The sequence below is a fragment of the Argiope bruennichi genome, chromosome 5, assembly GCF_947563725.1.
Source record: "Argiope bruennichi chromosome 5, qqArgBrue1.1, whole genome shotgun sequence".
In the NCBI taxonomy this organism is placed as follows: domain Eukaryota; kingdom Metazoa; phylum Arthropoda; class Arachnida; order Araneae; family Araneidae; genus Argiope; species Argiope bruennichi.
Genome location: NC_079155.1, coordinates 22251704 through 22278154, shown reverse-complemented (window position 1 = coordinate 22278154; position 26451 = coordinate 22251704). Strand labels below are relative to the sequence as shown.

At 27.9% G+C, this 26451-nt stretch overlaps 1 protein-coding gene across 5 annotated transcripts in view; it reads right to left on the bottom strand.

Annotated features, from left to right (window-relative positions):
* Positions 1-26451, bottom strand: part of LOC129969153 (retinal-binding protein-like) — a 73857-nt gene that overhangs the window by 23779 nt on the left and 23627 nt on the right. For 4 of the 5 annotated variants that reach the window (XM_056083584.1, XM_056083583.1, XM_056083582.1 and 1 more), the window contains exons 2-7: positions 18924-18994; positions 16326-16401; positions 16133-16176; positions 3346-3408; positions 1368-1461; positions 279-373 (exon numbers count right to left, since the gene is read on the bottom strand). In XM_056083584.1, the coding sequence (XP_055939559.1) occupies positions 279-373; positions 1368-1461; positions 3346-3408; positions 16133-16176; positions 16326-16401; positions 18924-18965 (414 nt within the window). In that variant the 5' untranslated portion in view covers positions 18966-18994. Of the gene's footprint in view, positions 1-278; positions 374-1367; positions 1462-3345; positions 3409-16132; positions 16177-16325; positions 16402-18923; positions 18995-19655; positions 19746-26451 lie in introns of those variants that run through there. The other variant, XM_056083581.1, reaches the window with a different exon arrangement.

Genomic DNA, 26451 nt, shown 5'->3' with positions numbered 1-26451 from the left:
TACTTGCATGTTGCGCTATATATATTCCATGATCTTGTCGCAATCCATTAAATCTTAACACGCTCCTCATATTTCAGAAACCCTTGCTATAGCAAAAAAGATCGAGATTTCACAAAAAATATTTATGATTTTTTTTTAAATCTCCATCGACAGTTAATAGTACAAATATTTGAAATATTAAAAGTAATTTTAAATTCTTTAAAGAGCAGGCTATAGATTTTTACAGGATATCACAATTGTTGGATAAAATTATGAAAAGATATATAATTACAAATTACTTTGAGGCCTTGCTTCAGTACTTCATCTTTATCCTTTTCAAGAACATAAATAACGTACTTCATAAATTCTGTTGTGGTTGATACATTCCATAGCCCTGAAACAGTATAAAAGGTCTTAAAATACATATAAGTACATTGTTTCAAAAAATTAATATTTCATTAGTATCTATTTATAAAGAAATTTTTCAACGTTTGTCATACTCCCCCAGAATATCTTGGACAGCCTTAGTTTAAGATATTTTGCCCAGGCTTGGTTACGTATTAGACTATTTTGTTTAATACTCTTGAATAAAAGATTTACAATAATTTGACATTTCACTGTGTTCATTTTTTCAAGTAAAGAAAAAGTGCATTATATTCTTATAAAAATGCTAATGTGAGTAGGACAAAAATGTTATTTTTATTTGTCTTCGAATGGCAATAGCTAAATATAAACAAACTGCACTACCAATGTTTCAGACTGTTTCATTGAACGTGTTTACAGCTGCAATTAATTAAATAATTCGCTTAACTAATTAACGGAACTGCAAAACCTTATAAGAATCCAACTAATTAACTCAAAGTAGATTGCAACTTATTGAAACAATGTTTATAATCTGTATTGGTGTTTTTCATAACTTGTTGAAAAATTGATGGCAGCATATGGTCATCAAATGTCTAAGTTGGTTGATGCAAAACATAAATTTTAATTTGAGCAACCGATAATAATGCAAACAAACATGCAGGAGTATTTTTAACCTCGCCTTATGTTACAGATTTTTTATGTCTTTAATTGCAAATTATGTTATAGATAATCGTCATTATCGGGGAATTATTAATGCTATTGGAATTGTGTCGGCTAATTTTCATGAAATGAAATTACTAAAATAAAAGGAATAACTATTTTAAATATTGAATGCGTCATAAAGACATGACTTTTTGATTAGCTAGCTTGTAAACTGGCACAATTATTTGGCGACGGAATTTGGTAATATCAGTTCTGTTGTTGATTAGAGTCACAATGTTTAATTATTCAATTTATGTCAAAAGTGGAAGGAAAAAAAAAAAAAAAAAGAAGACTCTTGAAAATTCTCGAAAAGGCATGCATACCTTTCAGATCTGTCCCACCGATGTCGACAATCCGAACGAGACTCTCGTCCTTACCGAAACACAAAGCGTTTGTTGGAATGTATTTTACGAGAACCTAAAAAAAGAGACGAAAATTCACCAACAAAAATTGTTATTTTATATAAAGGGTGTCCCAAAATCAACACAAGATTTGAATTTGCCGCCATTTGAGCATAAAGTGTTGGTTACCATTTCAAAAAAACCATTTGACAGCTGATAGCTTAGGGTTAATAAAAATGGAGTGTGATACTATAGAACAACGCGTTAACGCAAAATTTGATTTAAATAGAAAAAAAACCCAGTTTTTTTCATTTAAATTGCTATATTTTGATTGAATCTTAAAGAACACAGGATATGGTTATGTATAGAATAACACTTAGGGCAAATGTTCTCCACGGCTTTGTTAGCACATGTAGTGAATAGCACATAAGCCAGTTAACAACTACGCTACCGGAGCAATTGCTTTTATATCATGGTCATGTTACTGCGCTGCGAACCACAAGGTCCCAGGTTCTATCCTCGCACATACCAATTCGCCACATTGGTGACCTCGGACAATGAACCTTCAACCTTCGTACAGCTGTTGTGGCGCCATCTACCCACAGTAACCCAAAGTCGTCAGATTCACTTGACGCAGCAACACAAAAAGGATGCAGCAACCCAAATTCGTCAGACTCACTTGACGCAGCAACAGCATCAGCAACCACTCACCCACACACGCTCGCCATAACGCTTGGCGCTACTCAAATGGGTACAGGCGCATTAGAATCAACAGCTAATACATCACTACTCAATAACCATATCGTTCGTCTCACCTCCGACTCACTGGACGGATAGTCTGTAGTGAATAGCATATAAGCCAGTTGATAACTACGCTACCCGAGCAATTGCTTTTGTATCATGGTCATGTTACTGGGTCGCGAACCACAAGGTCCCAGGTTCTATCCTCGCACATACCAATCCGTCACACACACATGCACTCTTTCGTCGAAACTTTACATTGTCATCTTTCATAAATGTGGCTGAATTTCGTTGATGCAGTGTTGAATTTACTTATTTAATGCACACGTTCTTGTGGCTTGTTGGTATAAATCTTTGATTTCAAATAATCCCGTAAAAAGAAATCCAGTGGTGTTAAATGGCAATTCTCAAATTTTTTAACTATGGCCTTCAGACTTTCATTATTTTTTAAATATTGTTCAAAAATGAAAACATGTTGTTCTATCATGTAACGCTCTATTTTTATTAATCCTGAACTAACACCTATTTTTAATAGGGTAATTTTGCTTTTCAATAGAGTTGCCAACACTTCGCTGCACGAATGGTGGCAAATTAAAATCTTGCATTAAGTGCACCATCAAATAGATATACCACATTTTTTGAATAAAATTATGTTCGATGGTTTTGAATAACATCAAAAGTCTAGGTTATATAGGAATAATAAGTATTGAGGTTATAAATTCGAAATTAAACACACATACAAAAGAAATCCTGATATTTTTATCTTTTTTTCTATAATAATGAATCAAGAACTTATTATAATAAAAAATGTGACATCTTTTGCTAGACGTAGCTTTCACAGTGAATCTATTGTAGAAATCCAAACAAGAGAAACCCAGGAAGTAATCCTGATTCTAAAAAGTTATTTGTTGCCAAAACATCCTTCGGTTTTTCAATAATTTGGTTTTATAACTACTTTTATGTTGAAGAAATATTTATATGTTTCTGTTTGATACATTTATTCTTTCGAGACAATCTACTAATGTAGTAAAGTAGAATGTTATTGCTAATTGGATTTGAATCAAAAGTTAGGCAAAAGTTCTGTCAAGACCTTGTTAGACGGATCAATTCGAAGGTACTAATGAAGTCAACAACAATAAACAATAAATATTTAAACAAATGTTGAATTAAGGTTTCAAGTTTAGACATTCATAGTATTTTATGAATTCATATTTCTTACCTCTGGTGGCTCGTATTCTGTTAGTATTGTGTCTATTTGCATTACTTTCCTCCAAGCTATATGCTGAAAGGAAAAGGAACTTTATATAGAATCTCTATTTAAAAGATAATTTATTTAAAGGTATTTTGTTTATATTAAAAAGGTGATCGAATAAAAAAGCCAGCAAAAGTGATCTCCCTAAACTTGTTCGCATACTCTTTAGTAAATGCATACATTGGCTTACAATAGTTACCAAATATTTACCGTTTGCTTGAGATATTAGCATTTTTACTGAATATGTTGGCCCTTGGGTGATTCATTCAAGGCATGCAGCTAATAGTTTCCGAAAATCGAATATGCGTTTTTCCCAGCCGATAGAAACAAACAATTGACACAGAACTATAGTTATAGCTAATAATAAATTCGATATATTTAAATCAGTGCATTTTTCATGATTGACATTATCTCGTTTGCATATTCTGAAAGCACATATCGACAAACAGTCAACATCTGATTGGAATTCGATGATATTTGATAGATGTCTACAGTACAGATGTTAAATCTGTGCACCGAATTTTATCCATCTAGCTTGCTTCGTTTTGCAGTTATCGTGTTCTCTTATATTCGAACAGCAGGACAGATAGATTTCATTTAAACATATTTTGTTTAAAATTTGATAGAAATCTAAAATTCTGGTTAATTTCAAAAAGTGTATATTAAGATAAATATATCACAAAGAGTTTTTGAGATATGTTTATTACAGACAGATATTTTCCAAAATGGGTTTTTCGAAGTCGGGGAATTCTAGTTCGAATTTTTTGACAATTATCATACTTCTCTGTACTACATATACAAGAATGTACAGAGGGGTTTTCAATTTCATTTGTTCGGAACAAAACTTAAACGTATTCATATCTCTGCAACGAAATCTACATGAGACAAGAAAAAAGGAGAAATCTGAAATTTTCCCTGTAAAACAACATTATTCTATTTATTTTATTACAGATAAAAAAATTATTTCTCATTCTATCACCGTATGCGAATTTTAAACTTTATAAGTCATAAATCTAGGACATCACCAAATAAAACTTGTTTGAATCATTGCATGATAAATTAAAGTTGTAAATAGAAAAAAATTTGAGTTTGCAAAGAATTGAATATTGAATTGATTTAAATACATTTACCAGAGATCTTTCAAAAGAAATTAAAAGTGGTTGGCATGCTTGCCACTAAGCGTTAAGAGTAAAAATATCATAGCATGGCAATTATTCTATTTATTTATTTATTTCCTGTAAAACATTTTTCTATTTATTTTATTACAGATAAAAAAAAACATTTATCATTCTATCAACGTATGCGAATTTTAAACTTTATAAGTCATAAATATAGAACATCATCAAATAAAACTTGTTTGAATCATTGCATGATAAATTGAAGTTGTAAATAGAACATTTTTTGAGTTTGCAAAGAATTGAATATTGAATTGATTTAAATACATTTACCAGAGATCTTTCAAAAGAAATTAAAAGTGGTTGGCATGCTTGCCACTAAGCGTTAAGAGTAAAAATATCATAGCATGGCAATTATTCTATTTATTTATTTATTTCCTGTAAAACATTTTTCTATTTATTTTATTACAGATAAAAAAAACATTTATCATTCTATCAACGTATGCGAATTTTAAACTTTATAAGTCATAAATATAGAACATCATCAAATAAAACTTGTTTGAATCATTGCATGATAAATTGAAGTTGTAAATAGAAAATTTTTTGAGTTTGCAAAGAATTGAATATTGAATTGATTTAAATACATTTACCAGAGATCTTTCAAAAGAAATTAAAAGTGGTTGGCATGCTTGCCACTAAGCGTTAAGAGTAAAAATATCATAGCATGGCAATTATTCTATTTATTTATTTATTTCCTGTAAAACATTTTTCTATTTATTTTATTACAGATAAAAAAAAACATTTATCATTCTATCAACGTATGCGAATTTTAAACTTTATAAGTCATAAATATAGAACATCATCAAATAAAACTTGTTTGAATCATTGCATGATAAATTGAAGTTGTAAATAGAAAATTTTTTGAGTTTGCAAAGAATTGAATATTGAATTGATTTAAATACATTTACCAGAGATCTTTCAAAAGAAATTAAAAGTGGTTGGCATGCTTGCCACTAAGCGTTAAGAGTAAAAATATCATAGCATGGCAATTATTCTATTTATTTATTTATTCCCTGTAAAACATTTTTCTATTTATTTTATTACAGATAAAAAAAAACATTTATCATTCTATCAACGTATGCGAATTTTAAACTTTATAAGTCATAAATATAGAACATCATCAAATAAAACTTGTTTGAATCATTGCATGATAAATTAAAGTTGTAAATAGAAAATTTTTTGAGTTTGCAAAGAATTGAATATTGAATTGATTTAAATATATTTACCAGAGATCTTTCAAAAGAAATTAAAAACGGTTGGCATGCTTGCCACTAAGCGTTAAGAGTAAAAATATCATAGCATGGCAATTATTCTATTTATTTATTTATTCCCTGTAAAACATTTTTCTATTTATTTTATTACAGATAAAAAAAACATTTATCATTCTATCAACGTATGCGAATTTTAAACTTTATAAGTCATAAATATAGAACATCATCAAATAAAACTTGTTTGAATCATTGCATGATAAATTAAAGTTGTAAATAGAAAATTTTTTGAGTTTGCAAAGAATTGAATATTGAATTGATTTAAATATATTTACCAGAGATCTTTCAAAAGAAATTAAAAGTGGTTGGCATGCTTGCCACTAAGCGTTAAGAGTAAAAATATCATAGCATGGCAATTATTCTATTTATTTATTTATTCCCTGTAAAACATTTTTCTATTTATTTTATTACAGATAAAAAAAAACATTTATCATTCTATCAACGTATGCGAATTTTAAACTTTATAAGTCATAAATATAGAACATCATCAAATAAAACTTGTTTGAATCATTGCATGATAAATTAAAGTTGTAAATAGAAAATTTTTTGAGTTTGCAAAGAATTGAATATTGAATTGATTTAAATATATTTACCAGAGATCTTTCAAAAGAAATTAAAAGTGGTTGGCATGCTTGCCACTAAGCGTTAAGAGTAAAAATATCATAGCATGGCAATTATTCTATTTATTTATTTATTCCCTGTAAAACATTTTTCTATTTATTTTATTACAGATAAAAAAAAACATTTATCATTCTATCAACGTATGCGAATTTTAAACTTTATAAGTCATAAATATAGAACATCATCAAATAAAACTTGTTTGAATCATTGCATGATAAATTAAAGTTGTAAATAGAAAATTTTTTGAGTTTGCAAAGAATTGAATATTGAATTGATTTAAATATATTTACCAGAGATCTTTCAAAAGAAATTAAAAGTGGTTGGCATGCTTGCCACTAAGCGTTAAGAGTAAAAATATCATAGCATGGCAATTATTCTATTTATTTATTTATTCCCTGTAAAACATTTTTCTATTTATTTTATTACAGATAAAAAAAAAACATTTATCATTCTATCAACGTATGCGAATTTTAAACTTTATAAGTCATAAATATAGAACATCATCAAATAAAACTTGTTTGAATCATTGCATGATAAATTAAAGTTGTAAATAGAAAATTTTTTGAGTTAGCAAAGAATTGAATATTGAATTGATTTAAATATATTTACCAGAGATCTTTCAAAAGAAATTAAAAGTGGTTGGCATGCTTGCCACTAAGCGTTAAGAGTAAAAATATCATAGCATGGCAATTATTCTATTTATTTATTTATTCCCTGTAAAACATTTTTCTATTTATTTTATTACAGATAAAAAAAAACATTTATCATTCTATCAACGTATGCGAATTTTAAACTTTATAAGTCATAAATATAGAACATCATCAAATAAAACTTGTTTGAATCATTGCATGATAAATTAAAGTTGTAAATAGAAAATTTTTTGAGTTTGCAAAGAATTGAATATTGAATTGATTTAAATATATTTACCAGAGATCTTTCAAAAGAAATTAAAAGTGGTTGGCATGCTTGCCACTAAGCGTTAAGAGTAAAAATATCATAGCATGGCAATTATTCTATTTATTTATTTATTCCCTGTAAAACATTTTTCTATTTATTTTATTACAGATAAAAAAAAACATTTATCATTCTATCAACGTATGCGAATTTTAAACTTTATAAGTCATAAATATAGAACATCATCAAATAAAACTTGTTTGAATCATTGCATGATAAATTAAAGTTGTAAATAGAAAATTTTTTGAGTTTGCAAAGAATTGAATATTGAATTGATTTAAATATATTTACCAGAGATCTTTCAAAAGAAATTAAAAGTGGTTGGCATGCTTGCCACTAAGCGTTAAGAGTAAAAATATCATAGCATGGCAATTATTCTATTTATTTATTTATTCCCTGTAAAACATTTTTCTATTTATTTTATTACAGATAAAAAAAAACATTTATCATTCTATCAACGTATGCGAATTTTAAACTTTATAAGTCATAAATATAGAACATCATCAAATAAAACTTGTTTGAATCATTGCATGATAAATTAAAGTTGTAAATAGAAAATTTTTTGAGTTTGCAAAGAATTGAATATTGAATTGATTTAAATATATTTACCAGAGATCTTTCAAAAGAAATTAAAAGTGGTTGGCATGCTTGCCACTAAGCGTTAAGAGTAAAAATATCATAGCATGGCAATTATATTGGCACTTAATTTTTGAGAATTTAAAACAAGTTTCTGAAAGTTTCTAATTTAAAGCCATCCTGTATCTTTGAATTAAAATAAAATAACTAATTAAACTGATTTCCAAAATTCTTTTTGCATTTGAAGAAATGGCTAGGTGAATTGTTACATTGGACAACAAATAAAACTCTACAACATAATATAATTTTACAAATAACATTTTAACTCCTTATTGTACTGAAAAACACACTAAGGAATTATAAACTACATAATTAACTATTCAGTACAGCAGAAAAATAAATAAAGTTGAAATGTGAGTCAATTCATTAGCAGTTGTAATTAATATATAAGATATAGAGAGCTAAGATAAAAATAAATAAGAGAGAAAAATAAATAAAAATAAACATAGAGAGATAAGATATAGAGAAAGCAAGTATATATCAAGAAACGCATACTACATTAAGAATTTTTTAAATAAATCTTAATATTTAAAATTGAATTTAAATTAAATAAATTTAATTACATATACTGATAAATAAATATAAGCATATTCTAGACTTTATGAAAGCAATACGAAATTGTTTTTATTCTAAGAAAATTTGCTGAGCTTCAAACGCTGGAATCCATGTTATTACTCAAGCTGAACTGGAGAGCAATAAATTTACCTTCCACTTTTGAATTTAATTACAATTTCATAGAGAATTAATGACTTTGGGTATTATTTTAGATCTATCAAAATTAGATCTATCCCAGTAAATTATATTTATTAATCTATGATAATTTTTGTGACATTTAAAAAACTCTTTTGCATTTATTAATTATATAGGCCTGATATCTATAAAAATTAAACAAAAGTTGGAATTTTTTAAAGATTTGTTGTAAAATAAGTAAAAATTGACCATATATCTTTAAAAAAATGTATACACTTTTTTTAAAACTTACACCATAGTATATATATAAGGCACTAAAACTTGCAATGGAATTTAATATTTCGAATTGATCAATACATTATTAAAATATTATTAATTAAACTGACTTGTCCACCGTACCATTGTTTTTGTAAAGATTCCATCGATTTCATTGAGAATATAAATATGGCGAAGGAATTGCATAATACACAATGCAGTACTAAATTTAATAATACTTTATTAAAAGTTTTACATGGCAGATTATTTGTTTATCGAAACGAGAGAAGAATATAGTTATGACGAAGCAATTATATAATTTATAATACAATACTGAATTTCAGAATACGTTATTAAAATCTTTATATGGAAACTTATTTGTTCATCACATTTCTATCGATTCTGATGAGAACACAATTGTGACGCAGGAATTGCGTAATTTATAATATATCACTAAATTTCTAATGCATTAATTAAAATATTTATATAACGATTTAATTGTTAACCAAAATTCCTTCGATTCTGATGTGAATACATTTCTGATGAAGAAATTACACAATTCATAACACATTACTGAATTTGAGAATTCATCATTAAAATCTTTGTTTGCTCCTTTATTCATTCATCAAATATCCATTATTCTGATGAAAACACAATTGTGATGAAGAAATTTCTTAATTTATACTACATCATTAAACTTCTAATACATTATTAAAATCCTTATATGGTGATTTAAATGCACATGAAAATTCCATTAACCGACGAAGAAATTACAAAATTCATAATACGTCAATAAATTTCTAATATTAAAAAAAAAATCTTGAAATGGTGAATTATTTGTGCATCGAAATTTCATCCATTCTTATGAAAACATAACTATGATGAAGCAATAAAATGGTACATAATACATTATTAAAATCTTTGTATTGGGATTTCTTCGTTCATCAAATTTACATAGTCTTATAATAACTCACTTGTGGAAAAGAAATTTCTTAATTTATACTACATTGCTAAATTTCTATTATAATATTAAAATATTTATATGCTGATTTAAATGTTCACGAAAATTCCATCAATGTCAATGAGAATATGCCACGATAGAGAAATTACAAAATTCATAATACTTCTCTAAATTTCTAATACATAATTAAAATCTTTATATGGTGGTTTATTTGTTCACTAGAATTATATCAATTCCTATGAGAATATAATTGTGACGAATGAATTCCATAATTCATAATGTGTCTATAAATTTTTAATACACAATTAAAAATTTTTATGGTGACTTATGTGTTCATTGGAATTGATGCAATTCTAATGAGAACATAATTGTGACGGAGGAATTACATAATTCATAATGTGTCAATAAATTTCTAATACATAATTAAAATCTTTATATGATAACTTATTTGTTCACTGTATTTTCATCAATTCTAATGAGAACATAATTTTAAAGGAGGAATTACATTATTCGTAATGCGTCTCTAAACTTCTAATATATATTTAAAATCTTTATGTGGTGACTTAATTGTTCATTAGAATTGCATCAATTTTGATGTGAATGTAATTGTGACAAAGGAATTACATAATTAATTATGCATCTAAAAATTTCTAATATATATTTAAAACCTTTATATGGTGACTTAAATGTTCATTAGAATTGATGCAATTCTAATGAGAACATAATTGTGAAGGAGGAATTACATAATTCATAATGTGTCAATAAATTTCTAATACATAATTAAAATCTTTATATGATAACTTATTTGTTCACTGTATTTTCATCAATTATAATGAGAACTTAATTGTAACGAAGGAATTACATAATTCGTAATGCATCTCTAAATTTCTAATACATAATTAAAATCTTTTGTGTAAAATCTTGTCTAATACATAATAAAATGTGGGGATTTATTTATTCACTAGAATTATATCGATTCTGATGAGAACATAATGATGATATAATAGTAGTATCAGTTTACCCTTTTCCCACAATCACCCGATCTCCTTCAGGTGAATGACATTTTGAGGGGGCACTTCAAGCATAGACTTTATCGATACCTCACAGATCGATAAAATTAAGAAGTTGAGAGCAGAAAAAAATATTTCGCACAGGTATCGACGGATATGATAAAAACGTTTCCGATCTCTGCGGTTCGCTTTATCTACAGTGAATAAATAATGTTGGCAAATATTTTGAGCAATTCCGTTAAGAGGCAAGATTCTACATATGAATGGATTATTTTTAGTTATGAGGTTCTAATGTTTGTGGATATGATATAACTAATAAAAATTTGTTACTACTCTCGGAATCGATTATTATTGAAATATTATGAAGCATAATTTCATATATATCTACAGATTCAAAATTAATAGAACACGTGTCCACTAATTTTATTCACGAAAGTTTTCAGTTAAGGTGTACGTACACACTTGAAGATTTTTTTTTAAAATTTTAACTTTAAAAGTCCAGTTTTTTCATAGTAGGTCATTAATATATGTTTAAACTCATTTCTGTGAGAAAAAACCATATTACACTAATTATTAATTAATTAATTAATATTTAATGAGCTAATTAGCCTATTTTTTGAAACATGATATCTTAAATTCTAATTTGCACAGACACATAATTCTAGTTGTAAATTATGCCTAATATTAGTCTTCATGTTGTCTGCCTCACTCAAGTGATAAAAATGTATAGTTTTTTTTAAATAATTTTTTCATCTTCAATGAATAGAAAAAACGAGATTTTTTCTGTCATTTTAACTTTCAAATAGCTATAAAAATTTATTTCTATAAATATAACTTTGATTGAAGCACAAAACATCCCCCATTTCATACAGATTATTTTGATATATAAATGACTGTATTTGGTTCATTTCTTGTTGAGTTATGATTGTTTGAATGAAGCAACATAGTGGAAAAATAACATTCTTCATAAAATGAGTTTTAAAAAGTTCTTAATGAAAGCTCCCCAAGAAAAATAATAACTCGAGAAATATTTCGAATATTGACAACATCTTGGTATCGTTTGAAAGCTAAAGGATCAGACAACATTATTAAGCAATAAAAAAAATATTCGATATTTTGAACGATTTTCGAAGTTTCAAGTGTGTAAGGCTTAATTTTTATCACATACCTTCTTAATAATTGTTTCAAGACAGCTGGAGAGGTTATTCCAAATTTTTTTTGCATACTCTCAATTAAACTTGTCACGCTAAAGAATGCTTTATATGGCATTGGTGTGCAATAGTTACGAAATATTGACTTTGGGTGTGAATCTAGCATTTTACTGAATCCATCGTATCATCTTTGGCAATTTTTTGACGAATAATCCTTGGCGTATCCAAAAGCCGAATTTGTGTTTTAGACATGTTTGACTCAACCGATTGAAGCACAAATTTAACTAAAATTGCAATTGTAGTCACAATTGCAGGTACAAAGTGTAGTTCAAACTTCAGTGACTTAAATATGCCATTTGATGTATTTAAGTCATTGTGTTTTTGAATTATCGCGTTTACATGTTTCCGAAAGTATAAACCGATGGATAATTAATCCGTAGTAGTAGCTAAAAATTTGACAGGTGGCAACACTATAGATGTTAAACATTTGTACTGAATTTTATCTAGCTAGCTTATTTCGTTTTGTAAATATCGTGTTAACATGTATTCGAACAGCCGAACAAACGCCTTCGTCTGAACTATTTTTACTCAGAATTTAATGGAAATCTACACATTTGGTATAAAAATTGTAAACCAAATTTCACCATCTAGCTTAATGCTTTTTTGAGTTATCTTTATCTCACACAGACACACAGAGAGACGGACACTTTCCAAAAATTTGTTTTTTGAACTGAGGGACGTCTAAAACGTGAGGATTCGTTAAAATTTCGTTTTAGAGTTTTTGAAAATTACTGCGCTTTCTCTATATTATATATATCAGAAAGTAAAAATCTGAGTAATAAATGGTATTGTAAAATCTGTCATTTATCAAAATAATATATATATATAAATTGATAAAATATTTTATGAACATTATAGCATCTTGATTTATATAATATCACTCACTGTTATGATAAATTTTAAATTTGTTTTCAACAAAAGTATTTACAATCAGTGTCCATAATTGGGATTTGGTTAGGTAATGTTCAAAATTAATTTTGTGTTATAAATAAATTTATTACGAATATTTGATAAATTACACGATTTCTCGTAGATAGATATAATCGAAAACGAATCCACGACTTATTAAACAATGCTAAACATCCATATTTTCTTTTTATAAGCAAAGTTCTCAGACTAATTCATCTGCCCATCGTAAGTTGAAATAAAATTGCAAGGGCCATTGATCATTGGAATCACTTTTACTACTTACTACCTCCAATAGATGGCGTAATGCATCTAACAATTCTGAAGATAGGTTTCTCCTGTTATTTGTTGAATAATTTGATTTCAAAATTTTGGATTTATGCATATCACTTATATTATGAGCGTGATTCGTTGGTTCGTTGGTCACAAAATGTGGATATAAGTGGATTGAGAGAGGTGGTCTTATCTGTACATCAATACTATCAAATTTATCTTTTAACGAGATTTCTAAGTGTGCGACACCCCTATTGTTTGTGACATGGATTTTGAAACAGTAGAATTCATCGTTGCCGACTGTGTCTTTGAAATGCAGAGAATTTTCTAAAATGTTATTGGCTGTAAATGCTTAAAAACGAATTAGTTTTTTTTTTAATTTGGTTTATCAATTGCTTTTACAGCTTTCCTTCTTCCATCATTCTTAAATTATTTTCACTTTTGTGTGACTTTTATTATTACACTTTCTAATGTGAAATCGTATGTTTTTGCCATTATCAGCCTATTAGAGTGGAAAGACAAATTTAGAGTTTCTCTGTATATGAGTGATGATTCTGAATAAATTCTTCCAATCTGATGGATAGGTAACTCTCTATACGAATTCAGACAATATGTATACGAAAAACGAATACCATGTATACGAATATATTATGCATGAATAGAACCTGTATACGGATATACTAAAGAAAATATATGTTTTCTAACACATAGTATACAAATATGTTATTTATAAATAGAATCCTGAATGAGAACTATGATTCTGAATTTGCCATTCTCATTTGGTGCATAGGTAACTCTGACTACGATTACGAACCTCCTGTATATGAATATGTATACTATATACGAGTAGTCACTTTGAATGCGAATTAAAGTTTCTAAAATTATCAATCTGCCCTGGTGCATAAGTAATTCTGTATACAATTTCACTGCACACGAATAACCACCCTGCATTCAAACTAGCACCATCTGGCTACCCAAATATGGAAATAAGAGGATGCAATTATCCTTAATAGCACAAAAATAATGTACAATATTGTATGATATTTGTCAATATTCGCAATATTGTATAATATTGAGGAATATTGATTAATATAGTACAATATCGCATTATATTGTATAATATTGAGGAATATTGATTAATATAGTACAATATCGCATGATATTGTATAGTATTGAGGAATATTGATTAATATAGTACAATATCGCATAATATTGTATAATATTGAGGAATATTGATTAATATAGTACAATATCGCATAATATTGTATAATATTGAGGAATATTGATTAATATAGTACAATATCGCATAATATTGTACAGTAGGCTGTGCTACCTAGGAAAAAATATTTTTTAATCCGTCGAGAGTACATAAATAGCGTGAAGCTGCCCTCTCTATTACGATGATAGGCCGTATCTTTTCGTGAAAGAAAGATGCATATTCCTCCTTATATTGAAATTATTGTATTATGTGTTAAATATGTATGTTATGTGTCAATTTTCATGGCGTATGGGTCATTCGGATTCCTTGAACGCTATAGCAAGATAGAAATTTCTCCTACTATACAAATTGACTATAATTCTTCAAGGCATCTCAAATATGGAATTATCCTTATAAGTAAAAAGGCTTTTGATTATTAGGAGGGTTTCAAATGTTGGTGCTAAGTTGTTCATTCTCGATAAGGAAAAACCTCTGTCGCCCCATTGGCTGCTCTTAATGATCCTGCCATGTCAAAGAGTCGAAAATTGGTATTCGTAATACAATTTACACCGAATCTCTGAGAAGAATAAAGAGAATTCTGTATGATTCATAATTTACGAATCGTGCAAGCGGGACAGATTGAACCAAAATTTTTTACTGAACTCAGCTGGGAATAATAAATTTTTACAAATTTACATTGAAGCATTTAATTTCTCTATTTCAATGAGAATCTAAAAATATTTCTTTTTTTAACACACTCTCTTTTTAATACATTTTTTTTTATTTTCTCGTATGCGAAGTATAGAGAAATTATTAAAATCGTCAAACAATTCGAACTAGAAAGTTTCACGAATCTCCACCTTTTACACCTCCCTACATTCGATCCCCCCCCCTTGTTTATTGAAAACAAAGTTGATTTTCTGTCGATCTGTTCTTTCAGAATTATGTAAACGCCATTACTAAAAAAATGTAATAGCTTAAATATATCAAATTGTCGTTTCAACTACACTTTGTACCTGCAATTATGATTGAAATTGCAATTTTGTGTTAAATTTTTATTTCAATCAGCTTAGAAAAACGCCTAAAGTAGAAATTCGATTTTTGGGTGCTATTAATGCATGCCAGTGATTTCACTCGCCAAATAATTCGCCAAAGATGACATGTATATATAGAAACAATGCTAAATGCAAACAAAAGTTTAATATTTCATAACTATTATATGTCAACGCCATGCAAGGGTATTTTATGATAATTCTTATTAGAGAATACGCGTGAAAGTTTTGGAGACCAATTCTACGAGTTTAAAATACTCTTTTGATGAATTTTGATTTTAAAATCAAAAATCTTATTTATCGCAATATGATTCTTACTTCAGTTTATTGAAAATTATAGATATGTATACTGATTCTCATTGCTTCATATAAAATATGTTACATTTATTTAGAATTTATTAATTTAAGAAAAAATATAAGAAAAGATTATTTTGTTGTTTTGATCATCGAATATGCCTTTTCACATTAGAAGCACTATAATGATATATATATATATATAGGGAATCATGTGCTTCATTATAAAGAGACATCAAAAATGTCTTACCTTTTTAAGCATATCTTCTGCTTGAACCAGATTAAATTCTCGGGCTAAAATAGAGAAAAAATTCATTTAATATAACTAACCAATTGAAATATTTTTTTGATTTTTTTTATACTCGTTCGGTATACTTTATAAATAGATCACATCTATTAAATAAATATTTAAAAAAAACAAAGAAAAACTCAAATTTAATCACCTTTCGCAAACCGATAAAACAGAGAGACATCTTCCAACATCTTTGGAGTCACATAATCGATGGTTCTGTTCCTCAACTGGAAAATATTAAGTAAAATATCAGTGATTAATAGCTATGTATTCTTAATAAAAAGAAATGAAATTAAAAAAAATTAGAAATTTATGAAACAGTTGAAACGACGAAAACACCAATTTATATGTTTAAAAAGATATATTATTCGACATAAGCTATAAAATTTAATCCCATTTTCTACATATGATTTGGTCTAGACAATTGTCTAAACAAGACATTTACAATTTTTCATACATAATTAAAGCGATGTATTGTAATCGTCAAATCATACAGTTTTACATTTTTTTTAACATTTTTATCAAATACGGCACCTTTCTGAATATATTAAAACAAAAAAGTTTGTGAAAATATGTATGCCATCTTGATAACTAGAAAATGAAGCTAGCTGAACAAATGCATTTTGATATGTTGTCATTACCTTCAAATTGCTAATCTCTACCAAAGTTTAGATAATATTAATAACCTCGCGATCTGCCAATCACTCTGTACGCTTGCATGTTAACTAGAACACGGACTCAGTTTTAAGAGGAATAATATTACTTAATTCATTCGATGAATATTCCAGTGTGAGAAATCTGATATAAAATCTGGATACTTTCAGAATTATTTTTTCATAACCCGTCTTCCGTTTGTTGTCTTGCAGGGATAAACTCATTATTTTATTTTCAAGTCATTCCAACCTCTCACCCTTCCACAAAAAGTTTCAGAAGAGAAAATTATGAGAAATTCCCCTGTATTCTAATCTTCAAAAAATTCGAACTCGAGGGTTTTGATGCATCACCACGTTTTAGACTCTTTGAGTTCGAAGAACAATTTTTTGAAAAACTGTTTGTCTGTCTGTCTGTCTGCGACAGAGTAACTTAAAAATGCCTTGAACTATACGGATGAAATTTGATATACGATCTTTACACCAAATTTTGAAAAGAATCCATTCAGAGGAAGTCTGTATGTCCAGCTGTTCGATTAAAACGTCAACGCAAATAACTACAAAATGAAGATAACTAGATGAATTAAATTCGGTGAACAGATTTAATATCTATGGCGTAGACACCTGCCAAATTTTGAGTCAAATCGAACAAGGGATTGAGTGACTGTCTGTCTGTACTTTCAGAAACATATAAACGTGATATTTGAAAAAATACAATGACATAAAAACAGCTAATTTAGTATGAGATTTAGTGACTTCAATTGTAATTCTATGTCATAGTTTCAATCGCGAGGAAACAGAATGTGTCCAAAACACAAATTGACCTTTATGAGAAAATATGCAAGACAGTTTTGGGGAGACCACCCCGATGCTTTAAATAATAAATAATGGTGAAATTCCATAACAGAACCCGTTCTTTTATTGAGAAAAATAAAACCTTTATCATTCCAAATAACACCAATCACTAGGATTTTCAATGCTTCCTTTTTTTCACGGGAAAAAAAAGAAGTTTAGAAATGTCTGAAACCATTGTTCAGTCAATCATCTGAGGGTTTGCAAATCCTGAGTCAATCCTTCCTTTTCTGTCAGATCTATATAGAGCTCAACGCAATTTTGTTAAGAGCAGAAATTTATAAGATGAAGTCTAATTTCTTCACTCGAGCAACTTTTGGTTTATGTGGATTTCAAGACTCATTTCTCCCTGCTGAGTTAATATTCTTAAGTCTACACTGCAATTTTTAATTAATGCTGTTTATTGACCCAAAATCTTCTAAAATTATTTTTGCATGTATTTGGAATTCGCCGATTATTCGTTTTTTTATGAGAAAAAAAAAATTGAATCCATCTGTTCACATAACTATTTTGCTTTTGATTTTATTACAGAAATTATTAATACCTTAGTAGAAATAAGTGGAAATAAAATTATGAAATTTTAAATTTTTAAAATTAAGGAAAATGTTGACGTTTTTTCATAATAATATCCAAAAATATAGCTGCACAAAAATTTTTTGCACCATTTTCACACATACAAAAAAGTTTTTCATCTATATTAATTTTATTATTACATTCAGTATTATTTTAGTACTCAAAATAAAGTATATTTAAACATAGTATGTAACAGAACTTTATTGTTGTGATTAAAATCAAATCAATTGTAATTCTATCAAAATTTTCAATCATAGTATTTTTCCACGATTAATGTAGCTATTTGCTAACAAACTTTTAAAGTAGCAATATCAAGAATAATTTTTCAATATTCGTCCAGTTATATTAATAACGGCTATTCTATTTCTGTTATATATTTCATAATTTCTATCCAATCATATAATTTTTGTCATATTGTGTTTTTGTTGATCGCGGAATGTAAAAACTGTCTCATAGAAAATGCAACGGCAAATACAATCAAGCCAAACGAAGACAAGATAGGCAAATGAAGTCTAACAAACATTATTATGCTATGATATTCAACTAGATGTTCGAATTTACTTTGTTTGAACAAACATATAGTGTTTTATTTTTTAAAAGTGTTATTTGATACTTATGAATAAAGTAGAATTAAATCAATTTTAAACTCAAATTAAAAAAAAGCATTATCGTACCTCGTCAACCACTTTCTGCTGTTCTTCTGTGATTTCGTCCATTTTATAAATGAAAGATTAAACAAGGTTTTCTGAAAAAAAAAGAGTAAATTATATATATCAAAGGAAAATAGAGTAAGCAATATTATTTAAGCAATAAAGTAAATAATATATATTTAAGCAAATAAGCAAGAATAGATACTATATATTAAAAGAAATAAGGAAGAGTAAATAATATATATTTAAGCAAATAAGAAAGAATAGATACTATATATTAAAAGAAATAAGGAAGAGTAAATAATATATATTTAAGCAAATAAGAAAGAATAGACACTATATATTAAAAGAAATAATTAAGAGTAAATAATATATATTTAAGCAAATAAGCAAGAATAGTAACTATATATTAAAAGAAAATAAGGAAGAGTAAATAATATATATTTAAGCAAATAAGCAAGAATAGATACTATATATTAAAAGAAATAAGGAAGAGTGAATAATATATATTTAAGCAAATAAGAAAGAATAAATAATTTATATTAAAAGAAATAAGCTAGAGTAAATAATATATATTTAAGCAAAGAATGAAAAAATTATATGTAACATAGTAAAAGTCTAATCTAAATGAATAAATTATAGTATAATAAAAGTACAATCTTTAGGTTATTTTTTAATTACATAATACCAAAATAAAACAAAACAAAAATAAACTAAAAAAAGAACTAAAATTTTAAAGAATTCAAAAATTCTTACATAAAAGCACTTTTCGATAAAACCGAAATAAATATTATATATCAAACTGTTGTTAAAATAGAAAGTATAGCATCGGTAACTGATTGAAAATGATATACCTGACCTGCAACCGAAGTTTCTTATATTTTGACACGTGATTACTGATATCGACATTTTATCAAAACTCGATGAATCTTGAAATTTGTTCTTTAAAATCCTTTTTTATTCATTCAGATTTTCAGAAAACTTGACCGGCCGTTTTTGTGATAAAAATTATTTCTACCCTTAAGAGATAAGATATTGAATGAAAAAGATTAAAATTAAATCAACACGAGGAGAGGTGAAAACAATTGTCCGAATGCTGTTTTGTCCTATGTTTGCCCTTAGCTCATAAAATGGCAAAATATTACCTTACTAGAAAATGTCTTTGAAAAAAACAATAAAAGAAAAAATGATGCAATGTAGATATTTGCTTAGTATAATTTTTGTCCCATAATATATTTATTGTGGTTTTGCTCATCACAGAATATAAAACTCATCTGGCAGAGAATGCAACGATTAAAAGGAGACAAAACATGCAATAACATCACATGCTAAGATATTCGAATTTCTTTTATTTGAACAATTGTGTAGTTTTTTTTTATTTTTTATGGTATTTATGAGGTATTATTTTTTTTATGGTATTTATGATGAAATAGAAAATTCAGTGACATCTTCACTTATTCTTTGATAAGGTACTAGCTCTATTAAGGAATACCTGACGATATTTTAAAAGCGGTAAAATGGGAATCTTTTTTTCTGTAGGAGAACCTTGAGACAACAATTAATCCCCTTTTTAAAACTTTTTTTGCATTGATAGAATCAGGTTTGTACATTTTTTTAAGATCTTTCAATAGACAATAGTAAATAGATTTATTTTTGTTGCAGCTCTTTTAGGTAAATCCATGCTACATCAAGAATCTCAATATATTCCCATTCAAATACTGGTAAATAGTTTTCTTGCAGTTGTTTTTTTCTATTCTGGCTTTTGCCACATTCTTTGGCAATCACTATGTCTCTTAGCCTTTTTATGTTATAAATTATTGTTGATACAGATATACTTAAAAACTTTGCAAATGATTTCTTTATCAATGAATTTTCTTTTTTTTTTTGCAATTATATAACTTTTTCATGAAATATTTGAAATAGCAGTTACCTTTTTCGTATATTAACTTAGAATTCATGTAGAAATATTGATCCTTTCATGAAAAAAATAATGATTAATTGTTTTTTCCCATTTCGATGATTAATGTTGCTTATTTTGAACTTAAACATTTTTATTTAACGCATTTCTCAACTTTTTTGAATTTTGAAATAGGAATTTGTCACTTCGGATAGTTTAAAAAATATAATTCGATTCTCAACGTATTTACATGTGATATTTGAAAAAAAAGAACAAATCTAAAAGTAACAAACGATATTTCATATTTCAAATAATAAGCTGATGCCAGAAATTTTTATTCCAAAATTATTAATTTTTGAAAAATTCTTTATAGAAATCATTCTAAAAATGTGTAATTATATTTTTATATTATTAACTTTTTGTTGAATATTTAAATATGAATTATAAATTAAATATGAAAAATTATTTTTATTGTTTTTTTATCTTTATACTTTTGCCAGCATTAAAATTATGATAAAAGTTTGCTATTTTTGGAAAATAATTCAGAAAAAAAATACAATTTCCTTTTATTAATACTATAATATTCTATGTTAGCATTTTTCTGTAAACTGTGAGATGTAGAAATTGTTGTTCACAAAATGCTATAGCTAATCGAATTTAGCCAGAAAAAGACAAGGAAGAAGAATCAAGCACAGTAATAACGGTTTATTTACAAAAGTATATGACGGTTTCAGAATTAAAGAGGAGATTTATAAAGTTAAGTCTCGATAAATTATTTGCTAATTTTTTATTTTCTCCTTCTCTTATCTTGAAGTTATACAACGGCTATCTACTGTTTATATTAGAATGATTATCTGTGAAAACATATAAAATATTCGCTTCAATTTAAGACATCTAAAAATTGAATTTTTGATGACACCAATTTAGTTGCCCTGCAGATTTTTCCTGAGTATGAACCATTTTAAAGAATACTTTTTTGTATAATTTTCAACAACATATTTTATTATTTCCATAAAATTCAAATCGATATCATTGGTTTTCTTCGTTATTTAATAATACGGTGTCCTTCCTTTGTTGAAAGATCAGGAAGAAAGATTTTGCATATTATCCATGTAATTTATATGAGGAATCAGACAGTGAAAACACAATATTGCAAAAGACAATGCTCAATTTGAACTAAATTACCTAGATGCATACATTTTTAATGACACTATAATGACCTGGGAATTGATTCCATCAGAGAAACTTATGTACTCAATAAACAGAACAAGGCGAATTGCTGAAACAATACGTATCAAATTTTCCACATAATTAGGTGCATAAAAAGTGTTTACGAGGAAATTATGAGCATAAAGTAGGAACAAAAAATTTAGTTGAATTCAAAAGAGGTCGATATTCTTCGTTGCCATACTGATTATCAATAGAGGTCAGTAATTGATAGAATTTTACTTTCTCTTGTACAAAGTGCAGAAAAATATTGTAATCATAAAAAAAAAAAAAAAAAAAAAAAAAAGCTCGAGACTTTAATAAATTTCCACATTTCAGGCCTTCTTGAGTTCAAAAAATAATCTTTTGGCATTATATTTATCTGTCTGTTAACACGATAATTCTTTAATCCAAATGAATGAAATTTGGTATATAGACATTAGATTTAATGTGTAAGTTTCTATCAAATTTTTAACTATATTCATTCAGTGGAAGACTGTTTATTCGACTGTCAGAATATGTTAAATCGAAAATTCCAAAATAAAGAGAGATAGAAAAACAAAATTTGGTATTCAGTTTTAATACTTCAAATTTTGATTACTAAAAACTTCGGAAAGGGGACAGTAATCTGTCTGTACCTTCACAAGGTTGTAAATTAAATAATTCAAAACCGCAGTGACTTAACCATATTGTGACGTATCCCGTCAGCAGCTGAGTTCAAAGAACTTTCGCCCACTTTCAGTGTAAGACTTTTTAGTGAAGAACAAGGGGTTTAGTTTAGTTATATTTACATCCGGTTTTAAAGCAACACTAGAGCTATTTTGGAATGAACATCGTAATTTTGAACAGCAGTCAGATGACGAGGACGGCATCTGAACAGGCACCCCTCTCTCCACACCACTCCAGCGGGAGGACGTTTGGCCCGGACGGATTTCACGTGCACCGGACCCACTTATACAACGGTTCTTCGGTGGAATTGGGTCACGACTCCGAAACCCCCCGGTTCCGAAGCCGAGACATTACCACCAGGCCACCGCGGCCCTGAAGAACAAGAGGTGGAGGAATGTAGGAAATGGAAACGGAATGAAGTAGAACGCTATAAAAGAAGAGGACTGTCGAGAACCACAACTATCATTTATTTAATATCCTGGCTATATATTTGTACAAAGGCACTATTTTAATTTTATTACTAAGAAGTTACAAATGAATGTGCATAACTCCAGTTTAGTCATTGATTGGGTGAGCTTTAAATTTCTATATCGCCAAGATGTTACAATATGAAATTTGGCATCCGGTTTTTAATTAAAATTGTAGCTCTCTATCAATTTGGCATCCGATTTTTAATTAAAATTTTAGCTCTGTATCAATTTGGCATTGGATTTTTAATTAAAATTCTAGCTCTGTATCAATTTGGCATTCGATTTTTAATTAAAATTGTAGCTCTGTATCAATTTGGCATTCGATTATGAATTAAAATTGTAGCTCTGTATCAATTTGGCATCCGATTTTTAATTAAAATTGTAGCTCTGTATCAACTTCTGGTTTCACTTGGTTGGAAACAATGCATCTAAAACACAAATTAAATTTTCAGATGCTATTATTAATTGCACGAAAGGGATTTATAGCCAAAATATATTACCAAAAATCATATGATAGATTCAGTAAAATGCTAGAAAAAAATGTTAGATTCACTTCATAGATCAAGATTTCGTAATTGTTATTGGTCAGTGACATCGAAGCCCTTCGTCGCGTAGTATATAAAATTGTCGATTTTAAGGAAGCTTCAAAGTCCGCGTTTTACTCGGGGAGAAGGGGGTTAACAATTTTATTAGAAAGCATGTGAGAAAGTTTTTTGGAAACTACTCCCGTTGATTTTGTAGCAAGACTCTCGTGTACTTCTCCTGATAAGGATTTTAAGCTGTTGAAGAAATGTGTGTTTTGTATTTAAAAGAGATATGGTATCACTGAATTAGCCATAGAAAAAAAATTAAATCTCACTTTCAGTTACAAGAATAGTAAAGAATACGCTGTCATTCAGAAAGATATTAGTCAACGCTTGTTATCAGTTGGTTATCGCTTAATTTAATCCTGCTACTCTGCTTTTACGTTATGTTACATATGAAACATGATAATCCTGCAATTCTGACACTGACTCATCATCTTATCTTGACAGTGATGTGAATCAAAAGAATTTCATGGAAATAGGAAAAAATAAGGTAATTCATTGTTAATTACCTCATTTACAAGAACACAAGAAATAAAAATAAAGATATAAGTCAACGTTTGTTATCAGTTTGTTATTACTTAATTTAATCCTGCTACTCTGCTTTTGCGTTATGTTACATCTGTTACATATGAAGCATGATAATCCTGTAATTCTGATACTGACTCATCATCTTATCTTGACAATGATGTGAATCGAAAGAATTTAACGGAAAAAGGAAAAAATAAGGTAGTTCATTGTTAATCACCTCATTTACAAGAACAGAAGAAAGAAAAATGAAGATATTAGTCAACGCTTGTTATCAGTTTGTTATCCCTTAATTTAATCCTGCTACACTGCTTTTAAGTTGTGTTACATATGAAACATGATAATCCTGTAATTCTGACACTGACTCATCATCTTATCTTAACACTGATGTGAATCGAAAGAATTTCAAGGAAAAAGGAAAAAAATAAGGTAATTGATTGTTAATTACCTCATTTACAAGAACACAAGAAAGAAAAAGGAAGATATTAGTCAACGCTTGTTATCAGTTTGTTATCGCTTAATTTAATCCTGCTACTCTGATTTTACGTTATGTTACATCTGTTACATATGAAGCATGATAATCCTGTAATTCTGATACTGACTCATCATCTTATCTTGACACTGATGTGAATCGAAAGAATTTAATGGAAAAAGGAAAAAATAAGGTAGTTCATTGTTAATCACCTCATTTACAAGAACGCAAGAAAGAAAAATAAAGATATTAGTCAACGCTTGTTATCACTTAATTTAATCCTGCTACTCTGCTTTTACGTTATGTTACATATGAAACACGATAATCCTGCAATTATGACACTGACTCATCATCTTATCTTGACAATGATGTGAATCGAAAGAATTTCATGGAAAAAGGAAAAAAAAATGAGGTGATTCATTGTTAAGTACCTCATTTACAAGAACACAAGAAAGAAAAATAAAGATAATAGTCAACGCTTGTTATAAGTTTGTTATCACTTAATTTAATCTTGCTACTCTGCAAGATAATTTAATCTTGTTATCACTTATGTTACATATGAAACATGATAATCCTGCAATTCTAACACTGACTCATCATCTTATCTTGGCACTGAGGTGAATGAAAAGAATTTCATGGAAAATGGACAAAATAAGGTAATTCATTGTTAATTACCTCATTTACAAGAACACAAGAAAGAAAAATAAAGAATATTGAAGACAGTGATTTAATGAAAATGTTGACATATTAATTACCACATTTACAAGAGCACAAGAAAGAAAAACAAAGAAAATTGAATACGGTGATTTAATAAAAAATATTGACATATTAATTACCTCGTTTACAAGAACACAAGAAAGAAAAATAAAGAGAATTGAATACGGTGATTTAATGAAAATATTGACATATTAATTACCACATTTACAAGAGCACAAGAAAGAAATATAAAAAAATTGAATATAGTTATTTAATGAAAATATTGACATATTAATTACTCTGAGCAGTTTAGACGGAACGTTGATTGAGTTTAATATTAAACATATCTCACTTGTGTAAATTGATCCGCTTCGTTCCCACCAAAGTATGGAATGCTTTCGAAATTTTTACGATGATTAAAGAAAAAACAAAAACCAATTATAACACTGATGTTTCCCAAAAATCAAAAATGGTAGTTGAACATTTAAATTAGTGTTCAATGTGAGCATCTCTAGAAATATGATTGATATTGAGGCGGTACCAAGTCACTCGTGTTTTCAGCATCTCTGGGGTAATACTTTCAATAAATTATTGCATTGTATTTCCGAAAGAGCTCACTTAAACACTCATAGCTGCATTGATTTAGACTGTCACGTGCTGTTTTGGATTTCGGATGTACACCAAAGTTGTGTTTTGTTTTCATTTCAAAAAACTGCTACTGTTCTTTTCCTTCTTTAAATGGAACTTCTTGATGAAGTAAAATGTCTTGATATAACAATGGTATAGAAACTGCGACTGTCTAGGTAACCTATCCAGCGAATTCCTCTTGCATTGTAACTTCACATTTCTATTTCTTATTGCACAATGGTCAGATTATAAACATAATTTCGCTTCTTTAGCTTTCAACAATGAAAAAAATTATGGGAATGGATATTAAAAAAATGAAAGCAGTTTGAATTTTTTACAACTTTAAAAATCTATCGTTGAAAAATTTTCAAAAATATGATTATTTATAAATTATCTGAATTTA